Below are 15828 nucleotides of genomic sequence, written 5' to 3' on the forward strand. Positions count from 1 at the left end.
TGACCTATATGACAATAATTCTGATGTATATATGTACATACATAACTATATATATATATATATATATCTACACAACTGTTTTACATATCCTCTATAGTACTCACTGAAACGAGCATACGATATCAGCTCTTCACGGGGTTATCCGAATCTCATCAAAGCTGGATTATAATACGAGGTCTGTTCAAAAAATACGCGGACTGACGTCATAAAACAAAATGTACTTTATTTAGAAGTTACAGGTCTGGAACCCCTTCAAAGTACTCTCCTTCCCAACGCACACACTTATCCCAACGTTGTTTCCACTTGTTGAAACAGTCCTGGTACGCTTCTTTTGTAATGTCCTCCAGCTTCTTCGTCGCATTTGCCTTAATCTCGGGAATCGTCTCAAATCTTCTTCCTTTCAAGGGTCTTTTGAGTTTGGGGAACAAGAAAAAATCGCAAGGAGCAAGGTCAGGTGAGTAGGGGGGTGGAGAAGAACAGTGATCGAGTGTTTGGCCAAAAACTCACGAGTTCTGAAGCACAAATTTCGCAGCAACGCGGTGCATCTTCAATTTTTCGGTCAAAATCTCGTAACAAGATTTAACTGATATCCCACACTCTTCAGCAAGCTCCCTGACAGTCAGACGTCGATTTGCCCGCACCAGGGTGTTGATTTTGTCGACGTGTGGGTCGTCAGTTGACGTGGAAGGACGTCCAGGATGCTCATCATCTTCAATGGACTGTCGACCATCCTTAAAACGTTCATGCCACTTGAAACATGCCGTACGCTTCATAGCAACATCACCGTAAGCCGTGTTAAGCAAAGCAAAAGTTTCAGTCGCAGATTTTCCAAGTTTAACACAAAATTTCACAGCAAGTCGTTGCTCCTTCAGATCATTCATTCTGAAATCCGCCAAACGAAAAAATCGCACTTCACTTAAAACCGCGTAGCTAATACACAAATGAAGATATCTGCAATCGGGAAATGGCGTGGTAATCAGCTGATCTGTGCAAACCTAGCGACACAAGCGGATTCCCCTGGAACCAACTGGAGCCGCATAATTCAAACAGTCCGCGTATTTTTTGAACAGCCCTCGTATGTTGAGTATTATAAACAAAAAAGTCGCCCAATTATCATAGTTCCCGAGGCAACGACTAGTATATAAACTGGGATGCATGACGAAATAAGCAATAGGGATTTTTAGACTCTACGATAAAGTTTGAATGGTTTTTAAGATTAAAAGACTTTTTAAAATAAACTCTTACTAATAATAAGTAAAAAAAATTATCCAGAATAGTGTCCGATTTTCCATCAAATTACTAAAATATAAACAAAAAATCTATTTGACTGGTAACGTAAAATGTTTAAAACACATATAGTGTGGAAACATATATGCTGCTTCAAGCACTGTGTGAGTTCACTTTTGGGCTTAAGAAATCGTAGGTTTTGTATTTCGATTTTTATTACAAAAACTGTTCCTGAAAACTTTTCACGTCATTCATGTCTTCCTTTTCTTTCTTTTGTATCCGACCAGAGCTCGTGGTCATTTCCGCTACTTTTTTTTCTGTTGGAATACAACAGGTGTTGCTGGTCTCTTCTATTATTTTTTTATCCTCTTCGAATGGAACTGGAACTTGTAATTTCTACTGTTTTTCTTGGTAGAATATGAGCGAAACTAGAGAAAAACACCAGGAGCCACTATACGTGTAAGCAGCTAAGAATGGTTGACACTAGTTATTCAATATTGTTGATTTTACCATTTATAAATCGATATTTACATCACTGTTCCTTAAAACGCTATGTCAGAAATCCTATATAGAGAATACAGTCATATCATTTCTATATTCCATCAAGCAAATATCATATTTTATCAGATGGTAAGACTTCATTCTAAAGCTAATCCAGAGACAAAAGTACATCCCACAATAACTCGCAAACATTGAAACTAAATTCAACTGGAACGATCTGTGAAACTAGACAGTCAGAAGCTCTAGAACCACCGAGATAATGTGTTAGAACCACTCGAACATTTTTACGAGAGATGACATCACGCGCGAAAGTGATAAATAGCTCCTTATCTGACGAAAAGTGATACAATTCATGAGGTGGGGAAGGGATAGGTGGCTGAAACATCAGAATCCACGTGATCGACATCGTCGTTCTCGGGAAGTAATGAATGATGAATATCTAGCAGTAATTCAATAATTTCATGTACCTGAAAAATAAATAATTTAATTAAATCACTGGAATTTTAGTCGATATAAAAACTGTTTAAGAGAAAGAACGCAAGAAACAGAGAAATTGAAAATAATATCGTCAATTATTTTGTTTTGAATTAAGCACAAAACTATACAAAGCGCTATCTGTGCTCTGACCACCACGGGTATCTAAACCCAATTTTTAGCGTTGTTAGTCTGCAAGCATACAGCTGTGCCACTGGGGGGGGGGCATCCTCGATGAATCCATTATTGATTTCAAGCCATGGCTTAGGTCAGAGTGATGATAAAAATATTGCGGTAATAAACTTTATATTATTTGAAATAGAATTCCCAAATTAACATCACCAACTTAGTGACCTTTAATGATTTTACTTTTATTTAAACAAATATTATTCATTGTAAATAAATGACACTAATATTAATGCCTCCTAGTGGGGCAGCGGTAATATTTGGTTTGTTTTTGAATTTCCCGCAAAGCTACATCAGGGCTATCTTCGCTAGCCGTCCCTAATTTAGATGTGTAAAACTAGAGGGAAGGCAGCTAGTCATCATCACCCACGCCAACTCTTGGGCTACTCTTTTAATAACGAATAGTGGGATTGACCCTCACATTATAATGCCCCCACGCCTGAAAGAGCAAACATGTTTGGTGTGACGGGGATTCGAACTTACAGCGCTAAATCAGGGGTTCGATTCCCCTCACTAGACACAGCAGACAGCTCGAAATGGCTTTGCTATAAGAAAACACACACACTAATATTTAAAAAACAATCAGCGAATCGCTGACTATGAGGGAGTTTGCACAGTTTCTAAAATTCCTTATGAAACTAGCGAACCCGTGGGACTATGGCTCATGTTTACAGGGCCACTATAATGAACATTTAACCTCTTTAGCCAAGCTACGAACGGTAATTAGTGGACCTTTTTATTTGTGTGTTTTAATATAAATAAATGGTAAATTTCAGGTTCGTTTTCGAAGAAACCCCATAAAACAGTTTTCATAAAATATCCAGGTTCCCAAAGGGGGTCGGTAAAAAGTTATTTTTGTGCAAACTTCGGGGCTGAGGTTTGAAATCTAATTACAGTTTTGTACTCAGTTTTTGTCCAGCCAAAGGTTTTACAAATTAATTTATTATAATACTGCCTAGAAGAATTTCAGTTTAAGGGTAGGTTGATAGAGATTCTGATGAATAATGAAATAGAAACGGGTATACGCTCAATACTGTTGGCGCACAAAAATATAGCTGATAAAATGGAGAAAAAAAAGTCTCATAGAATAATTTACTCTTATCCTGCTTAAAGATATTTCAAATGCCGCGGCTATTGACGATTCTTTCTTTTTTATCACGAAAACTGAAATTAATCAATGGTTTCGAACTCTTTACGAAAGTACCAGCCACTTTTAACACAATCTAAACTTTGTCGGTAATGCGCATGCGTATGGCAGAAGCCAGACAATCGTCCACATTCTATACTTCTTGTCATCGATTGCGTTTGTTGTGTAAAATATTATACATAATATCCCTGCTATAATTTGTCACTATTATAACAATGTAGTACACATATGTAGACTAATTTAGTTAACGTAATTTTATTTTTTAATTCAAAAATACTATTCTTATGGTAGTTTAACTTCGGTCTCCGTTTCAATGGAACAGTGGCATTATGTTACTATCACTCATCTACATAGTGCTAACTTTAACATTTAAGTCGTGTAATCCCAAAGCAGTACAAACATGACTTCTAAATGCATCCGAAAATGTTTTTATAGTTATGACGGAAAAGCCCTGTGATATTCTGACTGTTTATTTTTGAATTTCGCGCAAAGCTACACGAGGGCTATCTGCGCTAGTCGTCCCTAATTTAGCTGTGTAAGACTAGAGGGAAGGCAGCTAGTCATCACCACCCACCGCGGTTGGGTAGGTGGGTGAGTGTTTTTGTAGTTTTATGGCGCAAAGTAACTAAGCTATCTGCGCCCCAAATCTTGGGATACTCTTTTACCAAAGAATAGTGGGATTGACCGTACATTATATCGACCCCACGGCTGAAAGGGCGAGCATGTTTGATGGGAAAGGAATTCGATCCCGCGACCCTAAGATTACGAGTCGAGCGCCTTGACCACCTGGCAATGCCGGGCCATGTTCTGACTGAGTGAGTGTGGTAATGTTAGTCATTTAGATTGTACATTCTTCAATAAACGTTTTAATAATCGTTTTCGTCGCAAGGGGACAGAGTCTGATTCCCATAGTTATGCATAATTTTTAAAAGCAATAGAAAATTAAGTTTAGTGTATTATTTGAATTATTAACAAAGAATGTGTCGTGAATTCACATAATACATATGTGTGTATACATTAAAGCGACTTAGTCAATTATGTAATAATTTATACCAGAAGAGCTGTTAAAATACTGCAAGGTTTCAGGTAAACTACCAGCTTGAAAAACAAAGGATACGAAGGAAATACAATTATTTTTCTTCGTAGATATGTCACAAAATAATGATTAGCATAACGGTGAAGTACCCCCATCTCCAGTGGTAAGTCTTAAGGCTCGTAACACTATAAAATGGGTTTCCACACCCATAATGATTCCAACACTGATATCCAACTGTGTAGCATTGTATTTAACAGTGCACAAAAAGTAGTTAAGTACAGAAGTGAAGTTCAATGGATCTATAGGATCTGGTACCAACTTGTCCCATTCCATATACGGCAACAAGAAGAGTTTCCAAGATGATCAGCATCATCTGATACCCAATACTTGGAAACTGATTCACATTATTCTCTCATTTTCTCATTCAGAAAGTATTTAAGAGTCAGATTAAAGCTACTAGCGTATAATTTGATTTTAGATTTATCATGGCAACGTTGCCATGGTAACAATGCAACCAAGTACACCAATAGTTGGGATTCAAAATGGCCCATCAACACAAAATTTGGAATGAATCAGGTTCTCGGTTAAAACAGCTTTTAATCGTCCAATCTTGTAAGCGCTTACACTTTTTGACAGCGTGGAAATGGAAATTAAGTTGGATTTTTTTATATATATAACCACTTCTAATGTGAGCATGAAGCAAGCAACTGGTTGTACAATTACAATCATGTTCTTAACTGATTCACACGTGCATCGCTATGTTTAAAATTTAAACTCATAAAGCTTCTTAGTTCTGAATCCCAAATAATTACTACAAATCTTGTATCATAGAATAAAGCACACCTGACATCAGTGAATGATTGAACTTATCCTGGGTAAGATTATGTGTGTATAGGAATATTTTACCGCAGGATGTCCGTGTTCCATCTAAGTAAAATGCTAATCAATATGAAGTCACTTTTACTTGAATAACTTGAGACTGTTTAACGTTAGTATAATATTTATAAAATTAAATGTCTAATACATGTGCATCAATAACGTATAGTGAGTGAAGGCACAGTAAACTTTGATTTCTGAAACATGATTAAATGATTGTTGTGAAAAAGAAAACAATTTAATACTGGATTTTACCAGTCACAGAAACTCTGTAAAATTATTTTATCAGACTCACTTTATTTTTGCATTGTTTCTGTAAGTTAATTCGAAATGCAAACTAGGTTGGCCAGCTCCAGATCGAACATTACTGTTAATACATGTCCGTCTCCATGGAAGTAACCAGTTAAATTCAGGAAAGACAGGAACTGTGTTACTTACATTTTGAAGTACACTGATGGAGAAGCGAAAGGGTTCATTAGGTATTTGTGGTTCAAGTGTGTAACTTGTAATAAATATGAGTCTGATGTCTATTTGTGGATGATCTTTCATCTTCACATGATTTTTAGGTTTAGTATTTCATACATAAGTGAATTCACATATCTCACGTCATGAAATTCAAATTAACTATACACAGGAAATTTACAAGTCACGTAGAGACTTTTTACATTGGAAAGGAAAATATGAAAACAAACGAGTAGATATCAGCGACCTCTACAATAGCCCTTTCACCACAGTCTAGAGAAAGAGAAAGATTAGATAATTAACGTAATTTCGTGGCACCGGAGTGGAACTTCTAAAGTGTTGTTCAAAATGTGCTTGCATAAAATAAACGACACTTTAAACAACAAAATTATCTAACTAAAGGTACAAAAAAACAACAACTAGCGACATCGATTCAGTTGAAGAAATTAATGTAAGCAGTTGGGGTTAAAGTCTGGTGGTAATAGCAATTTGCCGTTGCAACATCTAGCAGGTCAAACACATAATTAGCCCGAGGGCCACCACGAAGGTGTGTGTTGTTAAAGCGACTGTTAAAACTTCCCCCCGACAGAGTTCTTTTGTCAAATTTCAGTAGCCGACATGACGTCGATCACGCTGTTTCTCGACTCCAGTGGAGTTGGTACCTGTTTAAAGCAAGACCAACGTCACACCAGTTTCTGTCTTCTATAAACTCTTAGTATTTTGCAACAACAATTATTCCAGCTAGCCCATGGGCATGAGCCTGAATTTTAGTTCGCTAAAGGTAATTGCAATTTAGCAATAAAAGCTATTTTTGTAGAACTGAACGTATACAACTGGCCGGCTACTAGGTTATTCCCACTAACCGATACATTACCAACATTGCATTAGTATAGACACTGGATCTATCAAACTGTTGTATTTATCCAATTGTTCTTCAAATCATTATTGTTGATTACTGACAATTGATACTGTTTGAGGTAAAACTGTATGTTTCTATAAGATCACCATTATCTTCGGTTACCGACATCTGATACTGGTTGCAGTAGAACTGTACTCCTTCACAATCTTACTGAAAACATGGAAAGCAATTATTGACACCATGAAAGAAGAAAGTAACCAATGTCGTAGTAAGCTTAATGCACAATTGAGTATATTCGACAATCTAATTCTATTTGTATGTAGGTATTTCTATGAAGTAGGTATACGGCCTAATCGAACCAGCCTTACTTCCTTATTTTTAGTGGTTAGCGTAAAAAGTTTAGACAATTTCGACTCCAAATTTGCACTAACGGAAACTTACAGCCCTCTAATATCTTTGCTATCTGAAACCTGTAGAGTGAGAAGTTAACAGAAAAAAAACAAATCAAACGTCAGTTGAGTCCATGAATAACAAACACTGTCATGCTTTTGGTCCAGTATATTGAATGTAAAATAATTCAGTGACTAGTAAACACTGCCACACTTTTTATATATAAATTAATAACACAAATGTACTCGCTGATTAACCAAGACGATAGTGTGTTTCTTGTTCTGACGTGATTTGTTATTATCCCTTAAAATACTAGAAATAAAAACACTTTAATAGAAAAAATGTGCCTGTGTCATTTTAAAAGTAATGGCTAGTTTCTGAAAACAGGTCAGAAATCCAATATACACTTTCAACATAGTCATGATTTTAATAACTGTTAGAAGGTGTAGAGGTTTTATTACGTTAATCTGGTGTTCATAATTTATGTAGAACTTATCAGAAAGACCGTTTTCAGTGAAATAAAGGTAATATACTTCACAAGGGATTTTTTTTTCATTCTCAAAGCCTATACAGCGACATTGCGTCTCGAATCCTGGGCTCTTCAAACGGCAGTCCAACATGCAAGCCACAAGGTTATGCCCTGCCCTAAAGCTAAATACGATGCTGAGTTTCTTACCTACTCAAAAATACTGCAAAAGTAAGCGTGTTACCTTTTTAGTTAAAATTATTAAAATATATTAATAATATAAGAACTGTTTACTAACCTAAACATATCTCTGTGGTCATTCTTTTCCAGGTGACCCACTAGATGGCGTCGTTGGACTCCTAACTGTTAAGGCACTCATCTTCTGCGTGGGCGAAGATGACCCAAACTCTTCTACGATCACTTTCTCTCTGGGTGATTTTTCTCGAGGTGATTCACTGATATCTTCAACGCTAGAGCTGCTGTCTGGGAGCTCGTAGCGCGCATGCGTTCTCATGTGGCGTGTAATCATGTCCCTTCTACAGGCAGCGTAGGGACACTGTGGACATTTATACGGTTTCTCTCCTGTGTGGGTACGCTGATGTGTACTCAGGTGGTCACTTCTGCTGAAAACCTGGCCACACACTCTGCAGGTGTAGGGTTTCACTCCCGTGTGTAGTCGCATGTGGCGAGTAAGCATGTCACTTCGAGCAAAGGAGCGCTTACAAACCTCACAAGCGTAGGTTTTCGAAACCGTTTCGTTCTGTCGACTTCGGTGCCTCGACGCCATATGTTTGGCTAGTCTGTCATGTAGCGAAAACATCTGACTACAAATGGGACACACATATGCAACTTCTTGACCAGTAGCTCCCTCTACCTCTAAATTGTATCTTACTACTGGACTATCTCGCCTCAACAGACCACTTTCTGTAACCACTGGAGACGATGGCGTACCAAAGTGGGGTCCGACCTCTGTCTTGAGAGTAAGAAATCCCCGAGTTCCTACCCCAGCACTAACTGGGTGTGCCATGTCAAACATGGTAAAAGGATGAGAACCATGGGGGCTAACTTCGTGTTCACTAGTATAAGTACCGGGAGACAAGGGTATATATGTTTTTGACACGGTTTCTGGTATAGCACCGCCAAGTGGCTTCTCTTGTATTAGAATTGACCTTGGACTGTGTGTCTTCATCGACAGGTCTAACGGCGAGTCTTGTGGTGTTGATTGATCTGATTCCAAGCTTCCGCTCTTCTGTACGTTAGGTATTTTTAATGGCTTCGGAACAAGGCGGCCATGTCGTATCACAGTTCCATGTACTGCTTCTTGAAGATCCGGAGGAGGGGCCATCATAGATTGCTTTTGTTCTGCGCTGGCTTCTAGCCATTGCTGAAGGTCACTGTCAGAATGACTTCGCCGACGGTAAAGTTCTGGTAAAAATTTTGGCTGAAAAAAGGTCTCATAACCAGATGTAAATGGTGAGATGGGGGTAAGAGGTGAAATAGGTGAACTGGGGAGCATTTTTGCTGCTTCAAGTAACGACCTCTGGTGGCCTTGTTCGTCCCAAGACGAACCAAAAGACAAATGATGTCCAAATCTCCCACTAGTACGTCCAGCTAAGGTTCTGCAATGGTGACAATTGCAGATGGGGAAGGTTGGAATGGGGCTCCCAACTAGTGGTACCTTTGGCCGAACTGCTCCATCACCCATACCAAGTACACCTTGAGGTGTAGTTATAGTAGGAGGAGGATGTAAGTAAGGTGACAGAAATTGTTTAGGTGCCCCTACCTCCAGGTTGAAAGTGGTGATTGTATCTCCAAGAAATGTGTCATCAGTTCTCTCTCCTTCAGGTCCTGGACTGGGTGGAAGTTCTTGCTCCGTGGAACGGGATTCACTGTCCTCGCGACTGCCTCCTGAAGCTGGAGGAGTGAAGATACAAGAAGGGGATTTCTCACCTATCTTTTCTCCAAAATCGGTGTCTTCAGAGGTACGCTGGAGCAATGGCTTCCTACTGAAGTCGTAATGGTATGAACTGTCTAAGGGAATTGACACGTCTGAATAGACAGGAGTTGGTGTTCGAAACATAGGTGATCGTGGCGATCTCTGGCGAGATTGAGACTCCAAAGATGGAGATTCGAATATGTGTTCTATAGTTGGAGGCATGTTAACTGTAATTGTCTCTGTATGCTCAGATAAGGCTTCTTCTACTTCTCCCAGATCAAGTTTTGATTGAGCTATTAAACTGATATCAGAATCAACTGAAAGTTGCTTTAGAGGTGCTTTAGGGACTTTAATATGTCTAGCAGGCACCGAATAAAGTTTGTCCTCATGCGATTTTTCTTCAACTGTTCTTTCTTCACTGCTTGAAACCGTCTCTTCAGGAATGCCTTCGATATTTCTTTTCTCAATTTGAGTAGCAAGTTTGTCCACAACAGCGCTTAGGCGTTTTCTTTTGCGAGTGTTGGCAACATCAACCGACTTTGCACCATCTTCTTCAGTACTAGTGGTCATTGTTAGGCTCTGTTCAGCCATACTACACCTGGACGCTGGTCATCATCCATTCAGAGGCAGACCAGTCAGCGAGTCTAATCAAATTTTTTTTATGAGAACTTCTCAGGATTTTCTTTATAAGATGGCTATCCTCTCACGTTATTTTCACCAATCAACGTCCAGTGATAGATAACTTAATGGTGAAGACTCAGTCCAATAATTCCTGCTTTTATTTTTCACAGTGAATCCAACACTTGAATTCTTATCTTCTTCTGACAAATTCTGTATGTTCTGAAAAGAAAAACAAATTGTAAGAAAAGTCTCAATAGATAATATAGCACAGTGAAAAGTGATTTGTACAAGAAAGTGGAATGTAATTACAATTAAACATTACAATATATGAAATGCCACTAGTTATCGTGCGTAGAGGTTACATATTTATATATGTTAACAAGTATATCAAGGCTTAGCATCTTGACATAAAGATGCATTTAATATTATATAAAGTTATGGAATTTTTTTTTTTCATATTATGATGCGTAGATTATGTGTAAACAGTTTAAGGAATGGTTTCTCGATCCATAACGGTAGCGAAGTGGATAAGTTTATGTTTTGTACTTCTTATGAAGTAACGTAATAACATGTCCGCACAAGAATATGTGACAACTTACCGTTTAGTGCAGTACAAAATGTATGTCTTCTTTTCTTCAGCTATACACATTTTTTTAACGTTATTAAAATACATTTTAAACCAAACAGGATATTCCACCATAGATTTTCACGAAAATCTAGTCTATTTAAAAGTTTACTGACTTCACACTGCATTCCTTCACGCGCAATTACGTCAGGGCAATAATTCAAAAGATTAAAATAAATAAATTATTCTGACAACATTACTAACGTGGATAAACCTTAATTTGATAAATTGTGATATACCACACTCACAGCGGGATAGATTTTTGCTTCAGTTACGAGGGGCAAACTGTTTCAGGCTCTCTTTAGTATTCTACACAGTGACAAAACAAAAATCAAACTATTTAAAATAAGAAACAAACCGTTTGATAGTATCTCTATTACTCTTTATATGATAGTATTACAAGGGATAAACCATCTTAAACTACTATCTGTACCATTATACACGTTGGTACAATAAGGGACAAACTGTATAAAACAATCTGCATCACTCTGCATATACGGCACTTTCCCTTATGAAACTAAAATAATGGAAAGAATTCTAGAATTTTAACATGTAAACTATTTTTGCTCTTTAATAACGTAATACCCATATATCTTGATAAATTCAACATTTTTGTATCCTTCTCTGAATGTTACTATCAAATACAATTATGCCTTACGTCTTTTTAGAAGAAAGAGATACCAGATAAAATATTATTTAGCTCCATAACTTATTTAAAGATAATACTAAACTGGGTTAGAACACGCAGTAAATTCAGTAATGTTATTTATGAAGTTTACTGAATTAGAATATATGATGAAGATGGTTTTTCAAAGAGATATTTATCATACTTGATGTCAGAGGGCAGCACTTGATACATTCACGGATTATTTCAGCATATACACAAAGCAACTGATTTTAAATATCTGTATTACTACTCTTTACAATTGCGACTCATTCTGCACGAGAGATTTAACTAAACATATTACTGTTTCATTTCAGTCGCAACACAGATTATCTTAAACAATTTCAACTATTATTTATTCCATTCATAACCCAGGAGAGGAAAAAAAAGTGTCTATGTAACAAAAACAGATTTAGAAATTTATATGAAACAAAGCAAAGTTTTATTTATTGTTTCTTAATTAAGAACTCAAAAACCTTGCCCCACATGGTCAGATGGTTAGGACGCTTGACTAGTAATTTGAGGATCGCGGGTTCGAATCACCTTCATACCAAACATGCTCGCCCTATCAGCCGTGGGGCGTTATATGTTACGGTCAATCCCACTATTCGTTGATAAAAGAATAGCCCAAGAGTTGGCGGTGGGTAGTGATACCTAGTTGCCTACCTTCTAGTTTTACACTGCTAAATTAGGGTAGCAGGTAGCTCTCGTGTAGCTTAACGCAAAAATTCAAAACAAAGAAACAATTCCAAACCCCTATACAGCAGTCACGTGAAATTGTTCAAAAAGTAACATGTTTTCATAATGAACGCTTTTACTTTGTTTGCAAACAAACAAGACAGGAAATTCAAATCGTCTTTAAAGAGTAAGATGTGCAAGAGAATGCAGTGTCACTGAACGGGTGTTTTAGTGACTCAAAACGTTCGTCCTATACTAGTAACATATTTATAGAACTTGAAAAGATCTGATTACTTGATATCACCTAGAACTCTACGAATTAGGTTTAGAGAAACTTCGAATACGAAAACAAAACCGAATAAGATTCAAAAATGAAACATTACTTCCCGGAATAACAATATATTATTGACTATTTCCGCCAAGCTTATGCGTAAAAGTGTTGCATATTTGTTTAAATGTTTTATAAACTCAAGGACAAGTGAAGCTTTCGTACTAAAACAGTTTTGCAGCTAAAACGCTGTACACGTCCATACTTGTTAAGCCTATGTAATAATTACGAGGATACAAATTATAAGTTTAATTTAATTAATTCATAATTAGGTAGGAAACTTCTTTCATGGTGTTAACAATGACTCGATGAGTCATTTAACCGAAGTTACACCCATTCTTAGATGCCCATATCAGGGTACTTTTTAGGCTTAATGAAAAAGTAAAAAAAGACGGGGCATTCTGGTCTTTACTGTTGGCTTATACGTTCTAGTTGGACCAAACTTTCCTTGTAAGAAACAAAACAACAATTCAGACGTATTGTTAGATAAACTGGATATCAGAGTTTGAGAAAAAAAGAAAGAAAGAAAACAGGCGGATGGATGTTGGAGGAACAGGCTTCCAGACTGGGACACTTAAAGATCACGTGCCTGTTGAGAATATAGTTTAAGAACTAGACATCTACACCTTCTTTATGAGTTCCATCATCTTGTAACTGAAAAACGAACAGCAGCATTTAATTATACAATCAATAAACAATTTTTCTCACAAATAATCCATTTCTCTTTTTTTCTCGAAGAAAGTTTGTTTGTTTTGAATTTCACGCAAAGCTACTCGAGGGCTATCTGAGCTAGCCATCCCTCATTTTGCAGTGTAAGACTAGAGGGAAGGCAGCTAGTCATCACCATCCACCGGCAACTCTTGGGCTACTCTTTTACCAACGAATAGTGGGGTTGACCGTCACATTATAACGTCCCCACGGCTATAAGGTGCGAGCATGTTTAGCGCGACCGGGATTTGAACCCGCGACCCTCGGATTACGAGTCGAACGCTTTAACACGCTTGGCCATGCCGGGTCCTCAAAGAAAGAGCCAACCAACTTACATTATTTACATACACCTTATTAAAGAAGGCAGAGACCAACGTCGTTTCAACTCATTATAATAAAACAAAATACAATATTATGAAGCACTTGAAAACATGCAGCACGTGCAGAATTCATTACATAAAGTTTAATCAGTTTGATCTTTACAGACACACTGCATACAGATCATAGCAAAATACAGAACAATCAGTGAAGCACTGCACACCTGAGAAGCAAAGTGATGTCGTTTTTACAAACGTATCTTACACACAGGTCATTTCGAACAAAAAAATCTCCATATTCTTCTTTTTATATAGAATGTATTTACGCTTCTCTACATTGACGATAACTGATGTAAAATAGTCTGTGTCATGTTTGTATAGGTGCCAGTCCAACAAACTTCGGTCTAATAATAGTGAGATGAACAGATAAATTCGACTCTTTACTAGGCCAGAAATTTTCGCTCTTTTCTTTTCTATGATTGCATCTGTTTGGTCTTTCTGTGTATTGAGCGCGTGTTTAACATCTCTACAATAAACAGTTCAGTATGACACAGGTCTCACGAGACCAAGCGATGCCGTCAACAAGCTAAACTCGGAATCCCATCTTCTACTCAGGTAGTAGAAACACGGTGACGTTTGCTGCACAAACAAATAAAATTCTTAATATAACACATTATTGCATGACAAGGTTCATTGTGTTACACCGACTAAGTTACAGTTTGGATTAAAATACTTTAATTCTAGATAATATACTATCAGCGTTTCACGTGCTGACTCAAAACAGACTTTGATGTTTATTATCACAAATCAACGGAGTTTCTTCGGTCCTTCCAACGTTCCCTAGGCTGAAGCACTTAGACGGAGACAGTGGGACAAGCATGCCACTAACCGTCGAGCTCTTCTTAAGCGTTATTTCGTAGAAGTAAATACCATACCGAGTGTTTCGAATATTCAAGTTCAAAACTTAGTTATAATAATCACGAAACTGCCAAACACCACAATAAAAATGCAAGACACTCTAGCTTTGGTAATTAAGATTAGCTTAAACTGGTAGTTTAAACATTTTCGTACACATTTTTACGACAGACTATTATTGCTACAGACGCACGAGAAGTAAGAGACATTTCTGCGTCGCCGTGTGCATATCACGCATATCATATGACATTTTCAACCTTAATAATAGTTTCAACATAAAATATCTGCACACTGAAGACGCGTATTGTAGCATTTTAAAATTCCCAACACACACTCTTATCGAACTACAAGTGTTGAGTTGTCTAAAATACGTTATTTAATAGAAAAACCTGACTGTGGGAAGACCGAGTTTAAACACATGAACTCTTACCTGGGAGAGATGGTACAGATCACAACTGAACACGTGCTGCCTCTTCCTGTGTTGCTAACCTTCTTCGCTGAGGTGGCGTTCTTGGCGCGAGTCTCCACCACCGCATATAGGGACTCCTACTGCTTCCCCTCCAGGAGCACCAACCTACCTGAACAACAGCTCAAAACTCCCCCCCCCCTCTTTACTCTCTCTCCCTGGCGTTCCTATATGGCCAACAGAGACCACAGCCAATGTGACTTCTGATTTTAGAATAACCAGAGTAATTAATCATGTTTAATATTTTCAATGTGTGAAGAAGGTCATCCAATGTTTAAGTAAGGCCACAGTTGACGCAACTGCATGGATGTAATCATTTTTACCAACAGCCAAATGCCATTGTTCGTATTATAAGTTACTACATTTGAACAAAGACAAAACCTTCATGAACACCTACCTATAAGGTGTTTAAATCTCAAAACAGTTTTTGCGTTACACTGCAAGAGTAAGAGTAGCCCCGACTATTTTGAAAAGGAAATGACTCATTCGGTGATAAGAATTGTGAATTATCATAAGCTAAGCCTGAAGCTATGATACCTTGTCATACAAGTCCACATTATAAGTATTCAATATATCAGTACAGATGGCTTCCGGTCGGTAAACTACCTACGACATCCTCTTTCGGCACATTTGTTTTTCTTATAGGCGCTTTTAATGTTCGAATTGCTGTAAAACAATTCTGGGAACTAACGATTAAAAGATAGACACAATAAAACAACAAACTGTACTGAACTAATCAAAACAAGTTGATTATTTTAGTATTTTAAAACTAGTGGAGTAATTAAAGAGTTGTATTAAAACGCAAAATGTATGTAATATATAAACCTCTCATTAAAATGTCATTTGTCTTACACAACAGAATGTGATTAAAACGAGCAGTTCACTTACATTATCTTCGCAGAGTTTTAAAATTAAAGCATTCAAAGTATCAGTGGTGAATGATATA

The 15828-nt window shown here is 37.4% G+C and overlaps 1 protein-coding gene across 3 annotated transcripts in view; it reads right to left on the minus strand.

Moving 5' to 3' along the window:
* Window positions 1–1489: 1489 nt before the first annotated feature.
* LOC143225758 (uncharacterized) overlaps window positions 1490–15828 on the minus strand; it is a 71645-nt gene continuing 57306 nt past the window's right edge. For 2 of the 3 annotated variants that reach the window (XM_076455711.1, XM_076455710.1), the window contains exons 2-3: window positions 7923–10400; window positions 1490–2195 (exon numbers count right to left, since the gene is read on the minus strand). In XM_076455711.1, the coding sequence (XP_076311826.1) occupies window positions 7941–10151 (2211 nt within the window). In that variant the 5' untranslated portion in view covers window positions 10152–10400 and the 3' untranslated portion in view covers window positions 1490–2195; window positions 7923–7940. Of the gene's footprint in view, window positions 2196–7922; window positions 10401–14846; window positions 15000–15828 lie in introns of those variants that run through there. The other variant, XM_076455712.1, reaches the window with a different exon arrangement.

This window comes from Tachypleus tridentatus, chromosome 9, assembly GCF_004210375.1.
Source record: "Tachypleus tridentatus isolate NWPU-2018 chromosome 9, ASM421037v1, whole genome shotgun sequence".
NCBI classification, from domain to species: Eukaryota; Metazoa; Arthropoda; class Merostomata; order Xiphosura; family Limulidae; genus Tachypleus; species Tachypleus tridentatus.